Consider the following 23,539-nt stretch of genomic DNA (forward strand, 5'->3'; position numbering starts at 1 on the left):
AAGGAATTAGTTGGCATGAAGGGATTGGGTTAACACACACACACACACACACACACACACACACACACACACACACACACACACACACCACAAAAAAACACGTCGGTGATGATGGTCTTGAAGAAAATGAAACTCCCTAGCTTGGGGACCAGGACGATCCTCAGACGCTTTTCAATATAAGGAATTAGTTGGCATGAAGGGATTGGGTTAACCCAGAGCCAGAATGACATGACAAACAATTGATCAAGCAGTTAATCCACTGCATGAAGACAGGGCAGGCACACAGATGTTCCAACACTTAACACCTGTCTCCCTCAGACGTCTGTCTTCACCGAGATCCATTACTCACCACCAGCTTTGAAAAATGAACTACATTAGTATCCCACACTTCGGAAGTGATAACTTTTCCTTTAATTTTAATTTTTAAAATTTAATTGTTTATTTCTTTAGAGACAGGGTCTCTCACTCTGTTACCCAGGCTGGAGTACAGTGGTACAATGATAGCTCACTGCAGAGTTGAACACTTTTCCTCAAGTGATCCTCCTACCTCAGCCTCCCAGTAGCTGAAACTACAGGCACACACCACCACGGTCCAGTTAATTTTAATTTCAATTTTTGGTAGAGATGAGGTCTTGCTATGTTGCCCAGGTTGGTCTCAAATTCCTGGGCTCAAGCAGTCCTCCCACCATGGCCTCCCAAAGTGCTGGGATTACAGGTATGAACCACTCTTTAGTTTTTCTTTCTAGGAGAACTACATTGACCCATCTTAAATCTGATTTTTTGTTTTGTTTTTTGAGACAGAGTTTTGCTCTTGTCACCCAGGATGGAGTGCAGTGGCGTGATCTTGGCTCACTGCAGTCTGCCTCCCAGGTTCAAGCGATTCTCCCACCTCAACTTCCCGAGTAGCTGGGAGTACAGGTGTGCACCACCACACCCGGCTAATTTTTGCATTTTTAGTAGAGACGGTGCTTCACCATGTTGCCGAGGCTGGTCTCGAACTCCTGACCTAAAGTGATTTGCCTGCCTCAGCCTCCCAAAGTGCTGGGATTATAGGTGTGAGCCACCACACCTGGCTTAAATCTGATTATATGTATATAAAAAAAAAAGAATTGGGAGGCTGTAGTAAAAAAATCCATCACTAAAAAGGTGATAACTCAGTGTGATCATTGCGTACGTCACGCAGGTAGGAGCTAAACCAGGAACTCTGACGCTAGGTGCTTTTCAGAGCCCATAAGCTACCTGCATTAACAGTTCAGACACTGGGTTTAAACTCTTTGGTGGACTTAATACGGAGCTGAACAAAATATAAACTGCCAAAGCTGGGGAGGCTGGGTTTTAAGTTTGGATTTGAAGCTCAATATTTCATTTATCCAGCATAAGAGAATCCAATATCTTTCTACTGTATAGTACAAGACAACTTATTTTCAAGGAATTGGAAATTTTCTATTTAAAATTTGTTTTCTCCATCCCCAGGAAATGAAAAAAGGGAAAAGTGATTCTTTCCCTCTTATAAATGAAGGACCTGTCACTTGGAAGAAGGGGCTTCTCATAGGCCCGCAGGATTTTAGTTAGGCACAATATTCTGGTTCTAGATTGCATGGGTGGGTTTGTGGGCAAGAACAACGGCCTTGGCTCAGTGAAATTTTACAGAAGACCAGCCTGTCTCTGGATTCTGTGAAGTGTCTCGTCTAGGAAAACATGATACATATACCCATAGCCTGATGCCTTCCAGGATAACAGGGTCTGCTTTTCCCACAAATACTTCCCTTGCCTCAGGCAAGGCAGAGCATGATTCTTGTTTACAGTGGAGGAAAGGAAGGCTCAGTGAGTGTCTTGATCAGCAGCACAATTATTAAGTAGTCAGTTTTCTTTGGGTAGCTCCTTAACTATGAAGATATGACATCTCTAGTTCTGGGCTTGAAGTCCTAGCACTTTACTTTAAATAGGTTCCTAATTTTTAATTCCACCAGAATTTGGGCTACTAACAAAGACTATTCTATGGAGAAGTTGGGCTGGGGTCTTATGTTGAAAGAAGCCACTCCTTGAGATATTACCCAAAAGACTTCTTCGGCCTGCCTTGGGCAAGACAGTCAAAGACTTGGAGACTATACATAGGAGGGAAACCAGACTATACTCAGATCCAGCACCTTCTGTTTTTCTCATTTGCCTGGAGGAGGTCAGGCTTTAAATCAGAAATGCTCTGGCCTGGGAGGCTCAGAGAGACTGAAAAATAAAGCAAAACAACAAAAACAAACAAAATATCCAAGCTGCACATTTGAAGAAGGAAACTTAGGTCATTGGTACTGCAGTAAATCCCAAAGACCAGGTGCCTGGGTACAGGCTGGCTGATCCCACTCTGGGTGGCATTCACAGCCACCCTGAGTCAGTCATGTATAAAATTAGTCAATTTCTAGACCCAGTCCCCAGATCTCCTAAGTGTGCCTTCCGCAGAAACACAACTTTTATTTTATGAGATCTCCCACACCAGAGGCTCCAGTGGGTTTTATTCCTCTCTCATCTCAGGTACCTCACTGTGGGGTCACAATGGGGAGAGAAGGCTAGTTAGGACTCCCTCTTCCTTTTGGTAAGAAGGAGGAAGGGGAAGCCAAAGCAGGTGCTGACTTTGCCTCCAGGGTCTACTGGTTATTAGTTCTCACCATCATCCAGGCAGACTGTTTAAAGAAGAAAACCCCCAAACCAGGAGCCACATCTATTTCCCAAGGGCTTGTCTGTAAATAAAGTCAGAGGAATTCTACATTGGCTTCAAGATAACTTTCCCTCCTGGTTTCAGCATTACACCCTGCATGTTATTCCTTTTGAATCCAAACTGATGACAGAACAGGGGACCAGAAGTCTGAAAAACCCAAATTGGTCTTGTGAAAGTTCTATTCTGTGTATTCACAAATCTGCTCTTTTTTGTACCAAACAGCCCATCTTCTCTTAGGGGTAGAAAGTGTGCCTTTTCTATGTCCCAGCACTTTCTAGATACAAATACATATAACTGTGATCACATTCATTGATCAATGGTATACATGTATCTCCTCAACTATGATTCACTTTATGAAATTAGGCCAAATAGCTTCATAACAGGAAGAAACTCCCTGACATTGTGAGTAGGTGGTTTAAACACTGTTTCTTTTCTGGTCTTAAAGGGGCAGAGAGAAGCAGATCAGGCGGGCATTCTGGAGAAGGTGGTCTGTTCTGGATGCACTGGGATACAGACCTTGCGGGCGCTCTTCCACATGTTTTTCATGTAGGCATAGGTCACCTGAGGGTGAACTGTCGGCAGGGGATGGTCAAGTTGCCGAGACGGATCAACTCCCAGGAGCAACACTAAGGTTTTATGAGCAAGAGCCTTAAAAATAAGAGCGACTGGGTTACAGACAGAACTGGACAGCCCAGGGACACCATGGGGCCCTACCTGCCCATGTGGGTGGGTGGGTGTCACTCACCAGTCTGCCACTCTTGCCACACAGGCTTGCGTACTTGAGCCAGGTTCTCATGTCTTCATGAGGGCTGACCACAAGGGATCGCACCATAAGGATTTTCTGCCAGTCCTCTACGATACGCTGGCAGCCCTGGAACATTCAAAAGTGAAGATCAGATATGTCTTCTGATACATTGTTTTTGAGGCAGAGTCTTGCTCTGTCGCCCAGGCTGGAGTGCAGTGGTGCAATCTTGGCTCACTGCAACCTCTGCCTCCTGGGTTCAAGTGATTCTCCTGCCTCAGCCTCCCGAGTTGCTGGGATTACAGGCATGCGCCATCATGCCTGGCTAATTTTTTTTTATTTTTAGTAGAGATGGAGTTTCGGTATCTTGGCCAGGCTGGTCTTGAACTCCTCACCTTGTGATCCAACTGTCTCAGCCTCCCAAAGTGCTGGGATTACAGGTGTGAGCCACCGTGCCCAGCCTTTTCTTGTATTTTTAATAGAGATGGTGTTTCACCATGATGGCAAGGCTGGTCTCGAGCTCCTGACCTTAAGTGATCTGCCTGCTTCAGCTCCCAAAGTTCTGGGATTACAGGCATGAGCCACCGTGCCCGGCCTTCTGATACATTTTAACTTCCTGCAAGTCACAGTCAAATCCACTGTGAAACACAAAGGAGATTTGCTGATAGAATCTAAGCTTTCTCAGGTTAAGGGCACTGTAAGTGAAATACCCTTAGGCAGTGGTCCCCAACCTTTTTGGCACCAGGGACTAGTTTTGTGGAAGACAATTATTCCACATATTGGGCGGGGGCGGGGGAATGGTTTTCAGATGACTATTCTACCTCAGATCATCAGGCATTCGATTCTCATAAGGAGCGTGCAACCTAGATCCCTTGCATGCACAGTTCATAACAGGGTTCATGCTCCCATGAGAATCTAATGTGGCTGCTGATCTGCCAGGAGGTGGAGCTTGCCCATCCCTCACCTCCTGCTGTGCCTCCCGGTTCCTAACAGGCTACCTACCGGTCCCCGGCCCGGGTATGGGAACCCCTGCCCTTAGGGACTTCTCAGCAGTTTGAGAGATGGTATAGCATGGGTTTGGAGCTTGAATCCTGCCTCTGCCACTTGCTACCTATGTGACTTTGGGCAAATCACTTAACCTCTGACAGATCTGTAGAGTGGAATAAAAACAGTACCAGTTTCATAGGGATACGGCGAGGATTAAATAAATTAAATGACTGATTTCAATTTATTTTGTGAATGGTGAATATAATACATAATACATCTTTAACTTTAAAATTTTGTTCCGTCTTTCTGGTTGAAGATGACTATCACTGACAAAGAAATTAAATTTAAAATGTATCATTCAAAGTTCAAAAATGAATTAAATGTAAATAAGTTCAAATAACTTTCAAGTGACATTGTTTTTAAATTGGTGACTTTTATATTTCTGAAGTTATTAATAAAGCCTCAACCTCCATTAAGACTCCTGAAAAGCCGGGCGCGGTGGCTCAAGCCTGTAATCCCAGCACTTTGGGAGGCTGAGATGGGTGGATCACGAGGTCAGGAGATCGAGACCATCCTGAGCTACATGGTGAAACCCCATCTCTACTAAAAAAAAATACAAAAAACTAGCCGGTGAGATGGCGGGCGCCTGTAGTCCCAGCTACTCAGGAGGCTGAGGCAGGAGAATGGCGTAAACCCGGGAGGCAGAGCTTGCAGTGAGCCAAGATCGCGCCACTGCACTCCAGCCTGGGCGACAGAGAGCTAGACTCCGTCTCCAAAAAAAAAAAAAAAAAAAGACTCCTGAAAAAACAAGAGACTGTTGAGATACCCTGTATGTTGGCATCTTAGATTCTTTCTTCTTCATTTCTACTTGTCTGAGATCAAAAAGTATACACAGAAGGGGAAATGCTTCATTCAGTTACACTTAGAAATTATTCTTCTTTCTTTTTTTTGACAGGGTCTCACTCTGTCACTCAGGCTGGAGTACATTGGTGCAATCACGGCTCACTGCAGCCTCAACCTCCCAGGTTCAAGCGATCCTCCCGCCTCAACTTCCTGAGTAGCTGGGACTATGGGCGCACACCACATCTGGCTAATTTTTGTATTTTTTGAAGAGACGGAGTTCTGCCATGTTGCCAAGGCTGGTCTCCAACTCCTGGGCTTAAGCTATCTGCCCGCCTCAGCCTCCCAATGTGCTGGGATCATAGGTGGGATTGCTCTTGTTGCCCAGGCTGGGGTGCAGTGGTGCGACCTCGGCTCACTGCAACCTCTGCCTCCCGGGTTCAAGCGATTCTCCTGCCTCAGCCTCCTGAGTAGCTGGAACTACAGGTGCATGCCACCACGCCTGGCTAATTTTTGTATTTTTAGTAGATACAAGGTTTTGCCATGTTGGCCAGCCTGGTCTTGAACTCCTGACCTCAAGCGATCTGCCTGCCTCGGCCTCCCAAAGAGCTCGGATTACAGGCATGAGCCACCATGCCCAGCCAAGTGAACTCCTTTTTCACCCTTGTTGATAAGAATTCAGACTCAGAAGGGGAGTTCTTGAGACCTACTGCTTCATGGTAAATTCCATGAACCCATGGAGCTGAACTCCACGGACATAAACTTAAAAGTCTAGCAACAATGATCTCAGGCTTTTAGCTATGATAAGATGTAGTCTGAGCCTGACGGGAGAACCCAAGGCAAGAAGAGACCCAGTGCCAGTAATGCTGACCTCTCTAACTGCCCTATGGGAGGGTCTTAGGAACCAAAGCATTGTGCAACTCCAAAGAAAAGTAACAAACATGTATTTTTCCACTACTATAATACTGGCTGCGGATTTTAATTTAAATGATTTGACCACAAAATGGCAGTTTTCTAGCCCCAGCACTTCATTTGACAGCAAGCCATCCACAAGAGCCAAATTTCCACTATAAATGTAATGCTTTATTTTCAGGTCTTGGACCACAATTTTCCATCCCATGAGGTGTGACAACAATGATTTAGAAAGTTAAAATAACAGAAAAAAGTACATTGAGTGATTGTTTTTTGTTACCTCTCACCAATAGTTAGGTCCTCCCAGATGCTGAAATAATTTGGCCTCCTGTAAGCCAAAAAGCATCTTGCTGCCTCAAGATAGGAAAGTCACGAAGGCTTAAGGTGGTAACAGTGTCCTGGACCTAGTAAAGTCAGACAGGCATCTCTCTTCCCAGGACTCATTCCATGCATCCCCTCCCCTCCAAGTCTACATTTGGATCAAGTCCCACTTGTCAGACTGTCAGAAGGTTCATTAGATCTCTGCTGTAGAAACTCTTTATTATAGGCATTTCAAAGAACTGGGGTGTGTACAAATTAAGTGGGAAATGCTTATTTGTGGAATTATTTCTGATGCCCAGGAGACAATTTTCCATCAAAACATTCACTGGGCATTTCATAATTACTAATAAAACATGTAAAAGAACTGTATGTGCTCATTTCAGAGCCATAAATGACTGTATTCATAGATGTTCCCGTGCCCATTGCTCTCTCCTTTCCAGGGGAATGTGCCCTGAGCTTCCTAGGCAGGAATGTAGTTTGCAGTCAGAGGGTTTTGTCACAGCCTACTGAGACGCCTGAAGCACAAACTTTGATTGGTCTGAAGCGAGAATTTGGAATTAGGTGGGGATCTAGCTGAGAGGAAATGGCTTATAATTGGGGGGATGGATTATGATAGGCAGGGAGACAAACGGTTTCTGGAGTGGTAAAGGCTTTCTCTCTCTTTTTCTTTTGCTGATGAACTTCCTATCCTACCCACTCAAGGAATGGGAGAACTGGCCATCCTTCCCAGAACACTTAAGACTCCTGACTCCCAGAACTGGAGTGACAGATCCTCATGTTAAAATGATCAGAATGTGATAATGAAAATACTGATGGAGGACTTGGGAAAGCTTCTCTACAAGGGGAAACTGCAGTGGAAAAAAGTCTCAATGCAGGCGACAGGATGACTCTGACCTAAGTAACTATCAACAGGAGGAGTTGGCCAATGAGAACCTAAGGCAACCCCATTTGAAAAGCTAGTGCGGGTGGCCTGCAAATATAGTTAGAACAGTGGTTCTTAGCTTTGGCTTGTGGAATCATCTGGGGGAACCTGAAAAGATACTGATCCTGAGTCTCTCCCCAGAAATTTAATTGGCCTGGGGAACAGCCTGGGCATCAGGACTTTAAAAAGCTTTCCAGGTGATTCTAATGTGCCACTAAAGTTGAGAACCACTGATTTTGAGATTATGGTTCTTAACTGGTCACAGTTGTCACTTATTAAAAAACATTTTTTTTAATTCCTAGAGGAGAGAGTAAGAGAGACGGGGAAAATTGGTCATTCTCTCACAGCTTAAGCTTAGATGAGGAGCATTTGAGTATTCTGCTTTGTATGCAAGCCAAGCAACACATTGGTGGAGGAGGCAGGAAAAGCAAGTTGAGTAAGAGAGGGAGTGGAGGGGGGCACTCTCCCAGGTCCTGGAAGGGGCAGGGGTAGGCGGGTGAACTGGGGCTTTCTACCAAGCTCACCTGCAGTCTCTCCCACCAGATCTGGCGGATGATCTCTCGTCGCTCGGGGACAAGTTTGTACTGGATAACCTCCTCCAGCTCGGACAGCATGTGGCAAGAAACCATGGCCTGATGGAAGCAAATCACATTCCAAACTAATTACTGCACAAACAATCCAAAAGACAGGATTTAAATCATTCCTTCTGGTGTCAGGGTATCTGCCGATCAGAGAAAACAGGCATGTTTCCAGCAGCCTGTGAGTTCTCAATAGCCCATTCTGAAAAAAGTATGGAAATAAGCCTCAAAAATGACAATGTGCAGAATAGTTGACACTTACCCCATATGCCCGACTGTAACTCTCTCCTGCCATTGCAGTTAATTCAGCATCCAGCAGGTCCCTGGCCTTGTCAATGCACTGGAAGAGAAACAACCCTTGGGACTGAGCTCTGGACTTGGGAGCTTAGGGTTATTTTAGGGCACCCCAACTAGCTACAGAAGTTATCTGTCTCACTTAAATTCCAGGGACGAAGAGAGAAATTTGCTGAAGAAAGGCATTTTCCCAGAAGTGAATGGCTTGAGAGGAGGTATTATCCAATTTCTCATCAAAGACAGAAATGCATGGCATCCAAAACTTTAACATCTATCTAAGGTAACACACACAATCTTAGGTGGCAAGGGCATGGGAATGAGGGCTGTAAAACTGAATCATGGGTTCTTGCATCTCAAGAGGACATAACTGGGGATCTACCTTTTTTTTTCTGAGACACAGTCTCACTCTATCACCCAGACTGGAGTGCAGTGGCGTGATCTTGGCTCACTGCAGTCTCCACCTCCCAGGTTCAAGCGATTCTCCTGCCTCAGCCTCCCAAGTAGCTGGGATGCTAGGATTACAGGTGCCCACCACCATGCCCAGCTAATTTTTGTATTTTTAGTAGAGATAGGGTTTCGCCATGTTGGGCAGGCTGGTCTCGAATTCCTGGCCTCAAGTGATTCATCCACCTTGGCCTACCAAAGTGCTGGGATTACAGGTGTGAGCCACTGTGCCCAGCCTGGGGATCTACCCTCTTTTAACTTTTCCTTGCTGGGCATGTTTATGAAAATAGATTCTGCACACACTTCAATGGCCCCAGGTGGTAGCTCTGGCTTCCAAGCACCCTCTGTCCTTATTAGGGAGTGCCTCTGAAATTGGCAGAGATGCCCAATCCTGTGCATGTGAACGGGAGCTCTTGTGTCTCTGACAGAGACAACCAAGATCTTGGTTCTCATCACACAGATGAGAGCCTGGAGGATGCCACAGCACTGCAGTTTGAATTTCCTCTGTGCCATCAATTAAAAAATCCCTCATTCAGAGTTTTTCCCGTTTTTGAATGTTTAAGGTTAATTATAGTGTCCCAATGCCTTAAGTGCTCAGATCATTTACCCGGGCACTTCATTTAGTCTCGTGTCTGACAGGGTGGATGGGATTACTTCATTATTTCATTCTGCAAGTCAGCACACTATTTGCAAATAAGTACTAGCTTCCTCGGAAGGTAATCAATGTGTGACATGCCTGCATGGCCAGAAGACCCTTGTGACTGATTTCTGCCGCACAGTGAGACTGCTGGCTCTCTGACTCCTATCTTTTGGTGAAATATAGCTTCTCTCTACAACAAGGGATGTAACAATGACCCAACAAGCTAACTCCAAAAGCAACTGAGGCAGCAGCTTCCAGAACACATTTGTCCCCCTCAGAACAAAAAGTAGCCCCAGCAGACCTGCTGGCAGTTTTCTGAGTGCAATGCATCAAAACCATTCAAATGCACTCACAAAGCCAAGTAAACATCAGACCTGAAGTATAATAGCTTATTTACTGAAGCACCGTGTGCTCAGAAGCACTACAATCTTTTCCTTGCTGAGAGATCTGGGTGCATGCAGGTTTTTACCTGTTGTGCCAAGGAGAAGAGGTCCTGATGCAGTGCCAGCACAGCTCTATAAAATGCCCCATCATGGGTGTCCCGAGGGATCATACAGGTGTATTCTTCCATGCTGTCCCACTGACCTATACACACACACACACACACACACAAAGCATCAAGAGGGTTGGTTGGTTGGGCTAAAGGCAGCATCTCAAATAGGTCTTACCATTGTTACTTTCCTTTAGCTTGGGATACAAACAAGACAAATGCACTTGAGCCTCATGTACCAAAATCCTGCAGAGCCCCTATACACACTATGCAGGTTGACTTAACAAAAAGAAAAGCCACATCGCTCTCCTAAACACAGGACTCCATGGCTGCCCAGGGAGCATCTTGACAGATGAGGGGGGAAGTGCATGAGTGTGAAGTCTGCACATCAACTGGGCTGAAGGCAGCACCTCATTATCCTAGAGAACGCTCTCAGGTTTCTCCAGGTGAAACAAAATTGCTTTCTTCCCTACTAGTGAGGCAGCTCACAGTTCAATGGTATGTTGGGAAATTACACTTTCCTCTAAACAATTGAAAATAGCCATTACACAGATGATAGGGGACAGGATTAGACACATAGCTTGCCCATTTCATTCTGGCAACATCTTTGCCTCAGGAGGGAGGAGATAAATATTGTAAGCAACTCCATTATAACAAAAAGCCGGGCTAGGTCACAGCACAGTGGTCTCTGTGTCATGTTAGACTGGGGAAATGGCTGCATCTGGGAAGAGGTATTTACTTCTCCTGGTGGGGTGAGCATGTATCAAATGCCAGGATTTCCAAGACCATCTGCAGAAAAGATATCAGCTTCATTAGCTGCAAACTGCAGGGCTGCCAATTTTACAAGGCATTTTCCTGCCTCTCACTCCAGACCATCGGCTCATCCATTCTCTATGCCTCTGGGCACAAGCAAATAGCTGACGATGACTCCTCAGGAAGCAATTTGTTTTTGAAAAATGTTCCGGATCTAGCCCAGAGCTCATGAAAGGAAAGGGTATAAGCTCTGTGACTCAAGACGGACAGAAGAAGAGAATGGAGGTAGAAGGTTATGTAACTTTCCTCTGGGCTCCACAGGTGAAGCTTTTCACCAGGGATGTTCTACATATCCTTTCCCTTCTTATCAAGACCATCCCTGGAACAGATATTGATAATCCTCTTAGCTGGAGCCCAGTGTTGGAAATTGACATGTCTGCAGGGATTGAAAGTAAATCTCTGTTTTAAAATACTCTGGGAGTAGGAGTGAGGTGGGTAAGAACTGGGCAGCAAAGAGGAGAATAGAGACAATAAATGGTGAAAATGTTTGTAATTGATGGAAAAGGTGACGGGCAGATGGGGGTTTATTATACTATAATCTTCATTGTTATATATATTGGGAAAGTTCTAAACTATAAGTTAAGAAATATGAATAAAAGGAGATAGACAACTGTCTTCTCCCTTTACTCCTGCTTGGGATAAAAACATGACATGGGGAGCTCCAGCAACCATGCTGGATCATGTGAACTTTAAAATGGAGGCACGGGCTGAGCGTGCAAAGCAGCAATCTGGAAAAAGGTGATAATAGAGCCAAAATACTAGTCTGGAAATGCCTACCTCTAGATTTCATTTATAAGAGAGGAAAATAAATCATTATCTTGCTTTAGGCAACCAAAGTCAAATCCTACTGTGGTATAAGACGAAATATGTTTGGTCTTTGTCCCTAGTGCCTGGTATAGAGCTATCAAAAACTCTTTGCATTTCCTGAGTGATAGGAGTGTTCATTATTATTCATAGTGAGCCCCTACTGATTATGCTGATAAGGTACAATAGTTTAAGAAAAAATTTATTGAGAAGGTCAACTATAGAGATGACTTTAGGCATAGCTGGATGCAGGAACCTAAAGAGAGTTCTCCTTATCTCTCTTTAAAACAAAAAAATTAGGGCCACCCGCAGTGGCTCACGCCTGTGTTTCCAGCACTTTGGGAGGCCGAGGCGGATGGATCACGAGATCAGGAGTTCAAGCAGCCTGGCCAACATGGTGAAACCCTGTCTCTACTAAAAATACAAAAATTAGCTGGGCGTGGTAGTGGTGCCTGGAATCCCAGCTACTCAGAGGGCTGAGGCAGAGAATTGCTTGAACCCGGGAGGTTGCAGTGAACCAAGATCGTGCCACTGCACTCTAGCCTGGGTGATAGAGTGAGACTCCATCTCAAAAAAAAAAAAAAAAAAGTGTGTGTGTGTGTGTATATGTATATATACACACACATATAAAATTGGTAGAGATGGAGTGTCACTATATTGCCCAGGCTGGTCTCAAACTCCCGGGCTCAAGTGATCCTCCACCCAAGCCTCCCGGAGTGCTGGGATTATAGGTGTGAGTCACCACACCCAGTCTCCTCATCTCTTGTTTCTGCTTTCAACTGAAAAGGTAAATGGAGACAGAGAGATGCATACCCTAGTACCCTGCTGAATGTGTGGGCGTAGGACCCCACTAACCTTGCAGAATATCCAAGCCTATTGCCAAAGAGGTTGGTTCGCTAAGTAGCATGTGACTTCAACTTTGCCTAACATTGTCTCTCCCTCCTTCTCCCCTTCCAGGATGGGGCTGGTTACCAGAAAGACCAAGTAATTACCAGGTTTGAACTTTCAGCCCTGTCCACTGACATCTAGGAAAGGTGAAGAGGTTGAAAATTAAAGGCAATAAAAACTCTTGAACAATGAGCTTCCAGGTTGATGAAGGTGCTGGGAGGGTGGTGGTAAACCCTAGTACCTACCACACAGGACATAAACTTCTGCACTCCAGACCCTTCTAGACCTTCCCTCATTGTACCTGTTCATCTGTATCTTGTATAATACCCTTTATAAGAAACCAGTACATGTAAATAAAAGTGTTTCCTTTTGTTCTGTGCGCTGTCCTACCAAATTATCACACCTGTGGAGGAGAGTTATGGGAACCCTGATTTACAGCTGGTCAGTGAGAAACACAAATCACAACCTGGTACTTGTGATTGGCATCTGAAGTGGGGCAGTATTTTGGGATGAGCCCTTAACCTGTGGGATCTGATGCTATTTCCAAGTAGACAGTGTCAGAAATAAACTACCTGACACCCCGTTGGTGTCTGCTGACAGTGGCTTGGTGTACGGGGAAAAGCATCTGGCATCAGTATTCTGTGTGAGTACGCTAAGTTCCCACTAAATCTCAATTTTGATTTTGTGCACTCTTTTCCTTGGCCTCCCCACGAAGATCCAATTTTCCCCATGTCCAACAAGTTCATAAAAATCATCAGGTAGAAAGGACAGATGGAAGGTGTAGAAGTAGGTGGATACAGACCGTTTTTACACTTCCACAGACCTGGATCTCCACCTAGAGCCAGCGCCTTACTCTTCTGATGCGAGCCCCTAGCCTCACTCACCCCATTCTTGATGGGGTGCCTGTGAGGGAAGCTTTACCTAAACCCCATGCAGCTGCAGCAGCCATCCGGGCCATCTTGGCTTGGGTCTCATCATTAACCAGGGTCCACTTTTCACAGCACTGCTGGTGGAGTTGACCCCTGAAGGAAATGAATTATACAGTCAGATTAATCCAAATCTCCTTAAACTACCAATCTTCCTCTCCTGCCCCTTGGATTAGTTGAGGACTACACAGGAACTGGACACTTTTAATAAAAAAGCACATTCTACCAGGTCACATAATAGATAACGAATGGGCTATTTGTTGTTTCTATGACCTGGTGCTCATAATTTGTCTGGGTGAGTTTATCAAGGATAGGAACCATGTCTAACTCTGTGATATGAAATGTCCTGAACATCTGGCTCCCTTCATAAATATTAAATAACTTCTCTCCTATGCCAAAGAATTCTGGGCTCTTTCCCTTTGGCAGGCCTACAGAGAAAGCAATCTGAAGAGACGCATCTGGACATTCATTTTGGGCTCAAAGCTATAGGGAGAACTGGCTCCTAAAAGTATTATACAAATGGTTTCAGTCTGAAATGAAACCCAGATGAAATCAATCTGTACAGAAGAAAGGCTCTACAATGGTTACATCTACCAGAAAGCTAGATGCTGCTTATTCTCAGAATTTTGCACAATTAACTGAATGTGAAGGAGGACTATGAGATATTGAGATATAAATGGTGCTTAAGACACCCCAACAAACAAAGAGAATGCAGAAGCCCTAGAATAAGGTCTTGCTGTTGACTGTTGAAACTCCCTCTCATGTTTCGCTTCTCAATGAAAAGAAATAAACTCTGCTATGATGCAAATCCGAGCCCCTGATTTCATATGAGTTTCAAGATGACTAGGAGACTCCTTAATTTTTCCTGCTTTCTGAAAGACATGCTGCAGGATGATTTAACTTGGCACTGGAGGTGTAGTCACGAGGAAGGGCACAAGTTCTAAGCGGCCTAGGTCAGAAGCCTCATGGAACATGAGTTGCTCTCTACTCTAAGGTGGTGGAGGAGGGCGGGAATAAAGAGGCTGAAGTCAATCCCTGCAGAAGGAATCTAGGCTGAGCTCACCAAGAAGCTGACTGTGGAGAGGTACTCAGGGCCATTATCCAGCATTGCAGTATGGCGGATATTAACTTTGTCGTCTCTCTGGCACATGATCAAGGGAACCAGGGACACAAGCACTCTGGCTCAATACAGAGCTGAGACTGAAAAGAAGAACTGGTGGCCATGATGCCCTATACATTTACTGAAGCTCCATTACGGGAGTGGGATAAACCTCTGTGTTGGTTTCCTGCCACTGAGACTTAAAAATCTTCACTCCTGGGCCCTGCTAGGGGTTCCCTTAGAGCAGTAGTTCTCAAACGAAGTGTATCAGAATTCCCTGGAGGGCTCCTTCAGGTGGCTGGGCTCCACTCTCTGAATTTCTGACTCACTAGTGTTGGGGTAGGGGCTGAGAATGTGCATTTGTAACAAGTTTCTATATGACGCCAAAGTTGCTGGACCAGGGGCCACAGTTTGAGAACCACTGGCTTAGAGCAGAGGCACAGCTCATCTGCACAGCATATTTTTATAAGGATCCTGACTAGAGGTAGGAGAGAAAGCTGCATGATCTCCAAATGGTCCTTCCAATTCTATAATTCAAAATTTACAGCTGGTAAACACAAGCAACTTGGATGAATGCATCCTCCATGCAAGCTGTCCCTCCTAACATGCAAGCTGTCCCTCCTAACTCAGCCTTCCTCTACTATTTTGTTAGGATCAGCTGATTCTGTGCCACAGGACCAAGGATGTAATTTTTTTTTTTCCATCTAGAGCAGGAAGCAAGTTCAGTGCTGAAATCCCACAAACTGTTACAAGAGACAAAGCAGGGAGCAACGCAGGAACAGCAACTCGGAAAGGCAAGCCCTAGCAGTGAACCTCGCACTGACTTCACCATGTAGCTGTGTGGGAACAGCTGTCAGAACCTGGTCAGTACACAGACAACAGCTCTGCTCTTCCACAAACATTTGTTACAAAAAATAATGCAGAATATACTGAGTCCTGCCTCTCAAAGGTGGTTGGGTGGGGGGCAAAACCAAATAAATAAAAAACACGAGACTGTTTATGGGGCAACAACTAGGATAGCCGTTGTTTTCTGGTATCTTTTACTACACACAGGGAGGACTGGGTAAAAGGTGCACCCTCTGGGACTTTGATTTTCTCACCTAGTGTTGGGGCAAAAAACGCAGAAAGTGCAGCACACATACTAAAATTGGAATGATACAAAATTGGAATGCTACAGAGAAGATCAGCATGGTCCCTGAAGATTTAAAACGAACAAAAAGCTTAGGAAGTGTTCTTCCATTTGGAATGGCTCCGTGGCTCCTCTCAGGGTTGAAGGCCTATGATCTCACTCCCGAAGAATCTGTTCTCAATGACTAGAGGCTGTGTGGGAACAGTGTGAGGAGGGGGTTCACTTTAGTTCACTGTGGCTGCAGGTGTGGCTGTCCGCACCACAGGGCTGGGCAGGGCAGGGCAGGGGGTGGGGATTGCCTAGCTCTCACAGCCTCCTGGAGGCAGACAAGCACGGGGAAAACGGGAAGGGTCTCTGCTCACTGGTAACTCCAGATCACTCCGGATGCCACCTCTGATGAACATCTGCCTTAGGCATGTTCAGGACATACGCACAAAATAAATTTAGAAATTGCACTCTAGAGTTGACTGAATAAACTGTATCAGAAACCTGCATATGATCAGGAAAAATATTCTGCTTCTTTCATCTCATTTTAAAATTTCTTTTAGTCTCCCACATTCTTAAATCCTTTGGTCAGCATTACTAGCCACTTATGCTTTATAGGTAATTACAAAATTCGAAAGAACCCAAGAGATCAGAGGTATTTGGGACTGAGAACGGCAACATCAGGAGATCGATATCACTCAGCGTGGTCATCTCAACTTCTGTGAGCCTCAGTTTCTTCAACTGTCACACAAAGGAACTGCAGGAAACCACATCTCAAGTCTTTTCCAATGCATCCAATCTGTTCCTACTAACCCAGCTAGGAAAAGTGGTCCTCTTTAATGTGAAAGGAGAGGAGTGGAAGGGGAAGGGGCCAGGAGAGGTTTCGAGAAGGAAGAAACAGTGCAGAGGATTTCAAAAGTAGAAAAAGGAGCAGAAGAAGAGGGCAATTCAAAGAACGGAACAAATGAATGTGGGATTTGGAGAAAAGTGAATAATTTGGCCAGAGCTCAGATTATGAGAGAAGGGTTCATTGAGAAATGTGCTGAACAAGCGGGCTGGTGCCACAATAGGAAAGACTTTGAATGCCAGGCTGTGATATTTATATGTAAATCCAATGGCAACAGTCAAACACTTAAGTATTTTAGGAATTGATTAGAGTTGAATTTTAAGAACACTTCCATCTCATTTTATCTTTCCCATAACAAGATATGATTGTATGACAGCTTATCTGAAAGTAGAAAAACTGTTTTTGAAATAATGTGGCTAATTCTTATTAACATACTTTTCTTTTGCCTTAGATCAGTGTTGTCCAGTAGAGCTTTCTGTGATGATGGAAAAGTTATCTATGTGCACTGTCCAATATAGCAGCCACTGGCCACATGTGGCTACTGAACACCTAAAATGTGGTATGACTGAGGAACTGAATTTCACATTTTATTTAATTTAAAAATAGCCGTAAGGCCGGATGCAGTGGCTCACGCCTGTAATCCCAGAACTTTGGCAGGCTGAGGCAGGCGGGTTTCTTGAGGTCGGGAGTTTGAGACCACCCTGGCCAATATGGCGAAACCCCATCTCTACTAAAAATACAAACATTAGCCGGGAGTGGTGGTGCACGCCTGTAATCCCAGCTACTCGGGAGACTGGGGCAGGAAAATCACTTGACCCTGGGAGGTGAAGGTTGCAGTGAGCTGAAATCACAGTACTGCACTCCAGCCTGGGTGACAGAGTGAGACTCCATCTCAAAAAGGAAAAAAAAAGCCACATATGGCTAGGGCTATCATATTGGACAATACAGCTTTAGATACTTGTTGGACTAAAAACAGCAGCAGCAGCTTCAGTTACATAAATGAATAAAGCAGATTTGAAAGGATATGCTTCCTCAATTTATTGAGGTAAATGAATATGGAGTTTTTGTTATCGTCGTTGTTGCCCAGACTAGTGTCAAACTTCTGGGCTCAAGCAATCCGCCCGCCTTAGCCTCCCAAAGTTTTGGGATTACAGGTGTGAGCCACCACACCCAGCCTTTTAATATTAATTTATAAAAATAAATAACACTTTTGAATCTTCTTAATGATGGTTAAATCAGACAAGCCACTTTCAAATAATTTTAGAGTATTATCTCTCTATATATATGATCCAATGCCTAAGGCTAAATTCACTGACATTAAATTTTTATGCAAAACATTATAACATCTTCTATCTTGGGGATGTAGTAATAACTTTATATTAAGAAATAACGGCCAACCTTTGCAACATGGTGAGACTCTCTCTCTACAAAAAATAATTTTAATAATTTAAAAAAATTAGCCAGGCATGGTGGTGCATTTCTGTAGTTCCTTCTACTCAGGAGGCTGAGGCGGGAGGATTGCTTGAGTCCAGGAGTTCAAGACCATAGTGAGCTATAATCACATCACTGCACTCCACTGAGAGACAGATTAAAGTCCTGCCTCAAAAAAAAAAAAAAAAAAAAAGGCTGCGTACAGTGGCTCACACCTGTAATCCTAGCACTTTGGAAGGCCAAAGAGGGAGGATCACTTGAACCCCAGGAGTTCAAAACCAGCCTAGACTGCACTGTGAGATCCTGTCTCTACAAAAAATAAAAAAAATTAGCCAACTGTGTGGTATGTGCCTGTAGTCCCAGCTATGAGGGAGGCTAAGGTAGTACAGAAAGACTACATGTAGTGAAAGATCATTCTTTTAGAAGGCTTACTTTGATTTTGTCCAATATTCTTAAACTTTCCAAGGTAGGAAATGTCTAAACAAATAAAAGTTTGCCTATAGTAAATAGACTCGATTTATTGATATGATAAAATATCACGCAGCTGTTAAAAAAATGAGGCAGTAGCTCTGTAGATGCTGATACGGAACAGTGGCCTAGACTTAAGCGAAAACGGCAGAGTGCAAAATGGTATAAACAGCACATTACCGTCAATGTACATCCTTGTGATGGGGGTCAGAATATACTACTCTGAAATATGGTACCTTGGCATACTGAATATTTTAAGAAAATGGCAGCAAAAAAAAAAAAAAAAAATTACTCTGACTACCCCCTGCCCTTATCCCCTGAAGCAGGTCATAACATCTAGGAAAAATATTTTGACCCTCCCCTGAAGGAGGTCATAAGGCCCTCCTGTGAGAAGTGCCTTCCCTATACCTGGAGGAAACGAACATCCTTATTTCTGAAGACAGGGGGTCATAGAGAAGAATCTGAACAAAAAGGCCTATTAAAACTCCCCCATACTGTGCTCCTCACTGTACAGGTCCAACTTAGATATCATTTCCTCCTGATATCTTCCAAGGCTGATTAGGGTGCTTCCTATTACCTACAGCCCCATGGCTTCTTTACTGATGGTATCACAATGTATTACAACAGCCTGGTTTTCTGTCTTGTAAGCTGGAAATGCAGGGGCTGTGACTGTCTTGCTCACAGCTGTGTCCCTAGGGCCTGGCATAGATATTGGCAATGAATACACACTCGATAGTTACTGGCTGAATGAAGGAACAGTGGACCCTAAGTATCATGTTCCAGAGAAAGTTGGGATAATCCACTAGTCGGGAGGTAGCATGGCACTTTTAGTCGTTTATTTTTTATTTTTTATTTATTTTTATTTATTTTTTTGAGACAGAGTCTCGCTCTGTCACCCAGGCTGGAGTGCAGTGTAATCTCAGCCCAATGCAACCTCCACCTCCCAGGTTCAAGTGATCCTCCTGCCTCAGCCTCCCGAGTAGCTGGGATTAGAGGCCTGCATCACCACATCCAACTAATTTTTTATTTTTAGTGGAGACGGGGTTTCGCCATGTTGGCCAGGCTGGTCTCAAACTCCTGACCTCAAATGATCTGCCAGCCTCAGCCTCCCAAAGGGCTGGGATTACAGGCGTGAGCCACTGCGCCCGGCCTGTTTTAGTCATTTAAAACTGCAGTTAAACAGTTTAACAATGATAATATAGCATTTTATTTTAACTATTTTTTAAAAGTTGCACTTGTTGCTGGAAACAGAATGGAGGCCATTTTTTTTCCTTCAACATTCCCAAGCAACTCTCCAAATCAAAACCTAGCCAAATGTTCTCAGTTACGCATTATTGTTGCTTCCACCTGGAGTACCTGTTTCCCCCCTCCCTTCTCCTTTACCTGTCTCCTAACTCTCAGTCCTTCCTCCAGGAAGTACGGCAAGATCACCCTGCTTCCTCCTTTGGGCTTTCAAGGTAGCGTGGCTCATACCATTATCAACATCCTCTCAGGCTATAATAACCCTCTGTTGATGTGCCTGTCTCATCAACCTCAAAGGAAAGGCCTATTTTCTTGTGTCTTTTGTTTCCTTGGAGCCTGGCATAGTGCTGGACACACAGTAAGCATCTGACACAGATGAAGCACCTGAAGAGGGTAGTCACTGTTCTTCTTTCCTAAAAGCATTTGCAAGAGCTAATTTAAAATATCAAGGTTGCCAAGTAAGAATATGACCTCTTCACGGGGTCAGTAAAGATCAGGAGAGTACATAGGAAAAGTAGATCCCAGGAGCACCCCCAAGGCTGTCCTGTCCTAGAGCATTGTAAAGTTTAAGTGAAGGCCTTGCTACTTAGTAGCTGAGATAGAATGGAGAGAGAAAAACACCAAAAGTGCAAGATGATTTCTGAGAAGTATCAAGTGGAACAAAATGAGTCTGAAGTGAGAACTCCATTTGGGGGAAGCCTTCCTTTCAAATCCAAAGATCAAAGTGACAAAGTCTCTGGCAGCCACACATGCCATCATCCTAGGAAGCTCACCATTCCCCCAGGGCCTCAAGGCAGCGCATGCGGCCCAGCATCAGCTCTGGGTCATCCTTGTTGGTGTCCATTTTCTTGTCATAGGCCACCAGGGCATCCTCCCACTCATGCAGTTTCTCATACCAGGTAGCCTGGATCTCCTGTCGCATGGGAAAGAAAGAAGACTGCTGTGAGGTGAAGAGAAGGGATCACATTTTTTAATCCACATACTCTCTTTCCATGGAAATGTTGTACACATGACACGTCACCTATCAGTTATGTCTGGGCTTGGATTAAAAAGAACTTCAGACAATCTGGAGGAGTGCTGTTTGGGGAAGGTGGAAATGCTGGTTCCTTGGCACATGGATAGAATGATCCTGGGATTATCTGAGAGCAGATGTCAGGCCATACTCCTCCCCTATTATTTCCTTCCCAGACACATGGGTCATCAGAACACACCAGGATGTGGGGACATGAGGACAGGGGAAATCATTTAGGGTTAGCAGAAAACACCGACCACAGCACTGGAGCTGCTGCAAAGGTGCCATCGCTCCAATCTGCTGGAGTGCTGACACTGGGCTACTTGACAGGGATGGCAGCTGCTTTCCTGATGGGGCCAGAAAGACCAGGCCTCATCTGCATGTTTGCTGGAGGAGAACAACTCACTTTTTTAAAGCTCTTGATTCTCTGCATTTCTTAATGCATTTTTAAACTTTCAGGAAGTAATAATTTAAAATATACCACCACCATTTAAAATGTTTTGGAAAGTCTTTCCCCTATTCTTCTAGAGTCTCCCATCTAATGTTCTCTCCTGCTCAGTGCTTGGCAGGTTTACCAGTGTCAGGGGCCAAAGGAGGGATTGCATTACCCTAGCAGATGGTGTGCCACGCTGAAACTGGGTGTTGTCCAAGTGAGTAGGAGGTGCTCCAGTCTGAAAGTTACAGACTATGACTCTCTAAATGATCAGGAGACTATTTTATGTGCCCTCCATCTCAGTTTCTCTCCTGGGCTGCTTCATCATCAGCTCAATAAATGACTATTTTTGCACAGGCAAGGGTAGTGGCTCTCTAGGGATTTCTTTAACAACAATATGATTCTGCAGTGAAATTTGTATGATATGATGCAGGGCCCACACTAGTTTCTCCCATTACCCTCTTCCCCTTTCTAAATAAAACTGATGTTTGTGCAGTATGTAGACTAACAACTACTCCGCTAAGCTGTCTAAAATAACCTTTTCTTCTTGAACCTCTGAAAAGAGGTCATTTATGCTGGAGATTGTTCCCTTGTACCTATTTCCCCCGGTCTGGTTCTTTCTGGCAGAGCCGGTGCCCTCTGCTGCTCCTAGACTAATTTTGTTGCCTCGAAGTCTTCGCCCAACATCAGTGGAGTTTGTCAAAATGGGCATATCTGGCTCCATGTAAGGCAAACTATCTCAACTTCATTTTTCAAGCCTGTCCAAAATAATACCTATTATGCCTAAATACAAAATAGAAAACTCAGAAAAGACAGACTACAAAAACAGCGTAAAATTTAAAAGCACTGGTAAATTTCTCATTTCAAATTTCTATACTGGGTGGAAAAGAAAAAAAAAAAGAGCTGGTGACTAATGTGTGGCATACACTAAGCATGAACAAGTAGAGGGGAGAGGGGGCAGCATATGGAGTGGGTCAATTAGAGGGCAGGATATTTTGAATTGCAATAGATTGCAGAAACTATAAGGTTTAAGCAATGAATCACACAAAACTCTAATGAGATTGCTGTTACATAAATTGTGCTGAGAAAGCACCGGCTCTGCCAAGAAAAAGCAAACCATTGTCAAGCTTAATATGATTCAGCTACCTAAATATAACAGAAAATCCACCACGGGTTCAGCAATAATCCTGGAGCTAATGGCCACCTTTGGAACGTGAAGATGGAGAAACTTTCATTGAAGGCTGGCATTCTGAGTATGGGGTATAAACCATTTGCTGGCAGATCACCTGAATACCAGATGTCTGCGGAGTCCTTGTCTCAATCAGCACTTACTGGCATCTAAGCTCTAAGGATATCAAAGGAGAGAACATCTTGATCTAGGTGGAGTACATTAAGTGCCCCCTCGCCCTACTTACTTCTCTCTGCAAACAAGGATTGTGGCAAGGTTGGATGAGACACAGTTCTTTTACTTTGGCATCATCTGGAGAAATGTTGTCTTAGTCTAGTTACAGATAATACATGCTAAGGCTGGGCACGGTGGCTCACGCCTGTAATCCCAGTACTTTGGGAGGCCGAGGTGGGAGGATCACCTGAGGTCGGGAGTTTGAGACCAGCTTGATCAACATGGAGAAACCCTGTCTCTACTAAAAATACAAAATTAGCTGGGCGTGGTGGCGCATGCCTGTAATCCCAGCTACTAGGGAGGCTGAGGCAGAAAAATCACTTGAACCCAGGAGGCAGAGGTTGTGGTGAGCCGAGATCATGCCATTGCACTCCAGCCTGGGCAACAAGAACAAAAGTCTGTCTGAAAAAAAAAAAAAAAGAAAAAAGATAGTATGTGCTAAAGGTGGCAAAAGATCCCCTTAAAAGTTTCATTCTAATTTACTAGCTGTTCTGTGAGGCAAAATGCTGGATAATCAAACAAAAGCCTGTTAAATAGTCACAATTTTTCTCACTTTAACATCCTGGGCTCCTGATCAAGGCAAACCACAGTAAACGACCTACATGACTAATAAAAGGTTCCTCATCAAATATATGGACCTAGAACTTCTTGACCTTACAGGAATTCAGTGCTAAGTGGATTAAGTTGATGCTTTATATATCTTAGAAGTTATCAAATGCCCTGCCAAGACCACAAAGAATAACAGAAACATTTTAAATACTGGTAGGCCAAAGATGGCAGTAGGGAAGCAGCTATGTAAGCAATAATGAACACAAAAATCCCTCAATGTCAGGTATCAATTATAGCATGCATTTAATTAACTAATTAATTAATTTTGAGATGGAGTTCCGCTCTTGTTGCCCAGACAATGGTGTGATCTCAGCTCACTGCAACCTCTGCTTCCCAGTTTCAAGCGATTCTCCTGTCTCAGCCTCCCGAGTAGCTGGGGTTACAGGCATGCACCACCATACCCAGCTAATTTTGTATTTTTAGTAGAGACGGGGTTTCTCCATGTTGGTTAGGCTGGTCTTGAACTCCCAATCTCAGGTGATCTGCCTGCATTGGCCTCCCAAAGTGCTGGGATTGCAGGCATGAGCCCCTGCACCCAGCCTTATAGCATATATTTTCTTTTTTTTTTTTTTTT

At 44.3% G+C, this 23,539-nt stretch overlaps 1 protein-coding gene and 1 long non-coding RNA gene across 3 annotated transcripts in view; one reads left to right on the top strand and one right to left on the bottom strand.

Moving 5' to 3' along the window:
* Positions 1-23,539, bottom strand: part of MTOR (mechanistic target of rapamycin (serine/threonine kinase)) — a 152,242-nt gene that overhangs the window by 31,380 nt on the left and 97,323 nt on the right. For both annotated transcript variants that reach the window (XM_011935809.1, XM_011935808.1), the window contains exons 30-36: positions 20,283-20,422; positions 13,304-13,404; positions 9,857-9,972; positions 8,272-8,349; positions 7,956-8,063; positions 3,453-3,578; positions 3,224-3,355 (exon numbers count right to left, since the gene is read on the bottom strand). In XM_011935809.1, the coding sequence (XP_011791199.1) occupies positions 3,224-3,355; positions 3,453-3,578; positions 7,956-8,063; positions 8,272-8,349; positions 9,857-9,972; positions 13,304-13,404; positions 20,283-20,422 (801 nt within the window). The remainder of the gene's footprint in view (positions 1-3,223; positions 3,356-3,452; positions 3,579-7,955; positions 8,064-8,271; positions 8,350-9,856; positions 9,973-13,303; positions 13,405-20,282; positions 20,423-23,539) is intronic.
* Positions 7,213-12,726, top strand: LOC105507355. The gene is made up of 4 exons (XR_001001081.1): positions 7,213-7,303; positions 7,975-8,190; positions 8,457-8,583; positions 12,452-12,726. It is a non-coding gene; the product is annotated as an uncharacterized LOC105507355 (long non-coding RNA).

This window comes from Colobus angolensis, unplaced genomic scaffold (genome assembly GCF_000951035.1).
Source record: "Colobus angolensis palliatus isolate OR3802 unplaced genomic scaffold, Cang.pa_1.0 Scaffold149, whole genome shotgun sequence".
NCBI lineage: Eukaryota > Metazoa > Chordata > Mammalia > Primates > Cercopithecidae > Colobus > Colobus angolensis.